This window comes from Olea europaea, unplaced genomic scaffold (assembly GCF_002742605.1).
Source record: "Olea europaea var. sylvestris unplaced genomic scaffold, O_europaea_v1 scaffold2500, whole genome shotgun sequence".
NCBI lineage: Eukaryota > Viridiplantae > Streptophyta > Magnoliopsida > Lamiales > Oleaceae > Olea > Olea europaea.
In genome coordinates, this window is record NW_019243238.1 from 88546 (window position 1) to 90599 (window position 2054).

Consider the following 2054-nt stretch of genomic DNA (forward strand, 5'->3'; position numbering starts at 1 on the left):
AGAGAACGTCTTTATTTTAGAAAGTACTTTTTTTTACTCTTCAATATTGTTCTTTATTTTGACCCTTCATCTTATCTTTTCAATAAATATTTGATTTGTCCTTATATTTTATTTTACATATTATTTTATATGTCAATGACCAATCAATTCAAATGTAATTAGATTAATTTGAAAAATAAAGTATCGAAATCTATAACTTATTAACGAAGTCATTACAAAGTAAAAATAAAAACTCAACCCTTATTTTAAATAATTAAAATAGAGAGTATCATTGAATTTATTCGACTCTCTAAAATAGAGAGAATTGGATGGATGCATATTCATAGCATGACATGTCATGTCATCATCCTTTTCTGCACAATATGATAAGAACCCGTTTAGTTACCGCGCAAACCCGGTTAAGCAGTGGGGGCCCATTCCTCACTATTCAGCCCAATTGCCTCACTGGTGACGCAATTGTCCTCATTTATTTCAATCAAGAAAAAAAAAATTTAGTACAAGAGCCACGCCATGATTTTCAATTAAGCCCTTTTACATGTGGTCCCCATAACTTCTATCCTCCTATAGTTCCTTGAAACGTGCCACCCTAGTCAAAGTCAAACCCCAACTTAGCCATGCAAATATATAATCCCCCATTACTTTTTAAATACATGATTTTGAGGGTTAATCATAATTCATACAGGTGGCGGGACAGGTGTCTCCTTGGAAAGCTCCAGCAGCCGATTCGGCAGCTTAGTAGCCGGAATTAGACTGTTGGGAAACCTCCACCTTGATTGATATCTTCCCCTTTGGGACAGTTAAAATATGAAAAAAGAGTCTTTAAAATTATATTACATCAGAGCTTACTTAAAATAATCAGACAGGTTCTCAGGGACACTAAATTATACATAAATTACACGTAATATATAAAAAAATTGATAGAAAGTCTTCGATATTTTCCATGCAAGTATTGACTTTAAAATTTTCCTTTAACAATATTATGTATACTTGTAATATTGATATTCAAAATCTTTACTACAATATATCCGTCTACCGATGCGCATGTTATTTAATTTACTCATTATTTTATATCTATTCGTACAATAATTAGTGTCCACAACAAGAAATAATTTATGATTTTACGCCAAATAACGGAAATATCACAAGAAGCATGCACAACCATTTACAGAATGAAGTTTCCTGGTTGGAAAATAGAAACAAATGCTTTTAAAAAATAAATTATACAAGAAACTAACAGAAGATTAAGTCCAAGTCAAGCACTTAGGATATGAAAAAACCTCTAATTAAGATAATTACACTGGTTTCTTAATGAAGTTGCATAAATTCATTTACGTCCATATCGAAATTCAACATGTTGTTGCCGTAGCTCTCTCTCTCATCTCCATGACTTGTACTGCTGCTGTTGATATAAGTTGAATTTGGAGTTGGACTTGATGAAGGCGTTGATATATTCGACAAAATGGATTGGAAACTGAAAGTATTGCAGCTATTAGATTGAAATGTTGAAGTCTGATCATCAGATGGAGAAGGATCTATGATGATGGGTTGATTGGACGGCCTATAGTAGTCGTAATTTGTGACTGTAGGTACATAATCTTCTGTCAAAAATCCACTACTTTGCCATTCGTTCAGTGAGATATTTTGTGGGAAATTTTCACTGTCTGATTGCATCATGAGTTGGGATTGATCATCTTGAACTGGGGTTTGTAGTAATTGGCAAGGTTGGACTAATGAGGGCATCTGGTTTTGAACTTGATCATTGAAAATCTGATTTTCTTGAACATTTTTTTGTAGAGGAAAACCCTGGTTCTGGGATTGGAATGCTAAGATAGAAGTAGCTAACCTTAGCAAATCAGGGTTTATTATATTCTGCATCCCTAATAATCTTGAGAAATTAAAATGGGATGCATTGTGGAGAGATGAGTTTAGAACAGTGGATAAATCAAGAAGATCCAGGCGAGGACTGTGAGTCACTGGATCAATTCCCATTCGAAGAAGCCTTTTTCTAATGTGGGTGTTCCAATAGTTTTTGATTTCATTATCTGTTCTTCCTG

The 2054-nt window shown here is 33.6% G+C and overlaps 1 protein-coding gene across 1 annotated transcript; it reads right to left on the reverse strand.

Annotated features, from left to right (window-relative positions):
* Positions 1 to 1305: 1305 nt before the first annotated feature.
* On the reverse strand, positions 1306 to 1989 carry LOC111382442 (transcription factor MYB102-like). The gene has a single exon (XM_023006420.1). It carries the CDS (start codon positions 1987 to 1989, stop codon positions 1306 to 1308), a length of 684 nt encoding a protein of 227 aa, XP_022862188.1.
* Positions 1990 to 2054: the final 65 nt, after the last annotated feature.

Excerpts from the sequence above, each read along its gene's own strand:
- LOC111382442 (XM_023006420.1), bottom strand. The coding sequence starts at position 1,989 with ATGGGAATTGATCCAGTGACTCACAGTCCTCGCCTGGATCTTCTTGAT.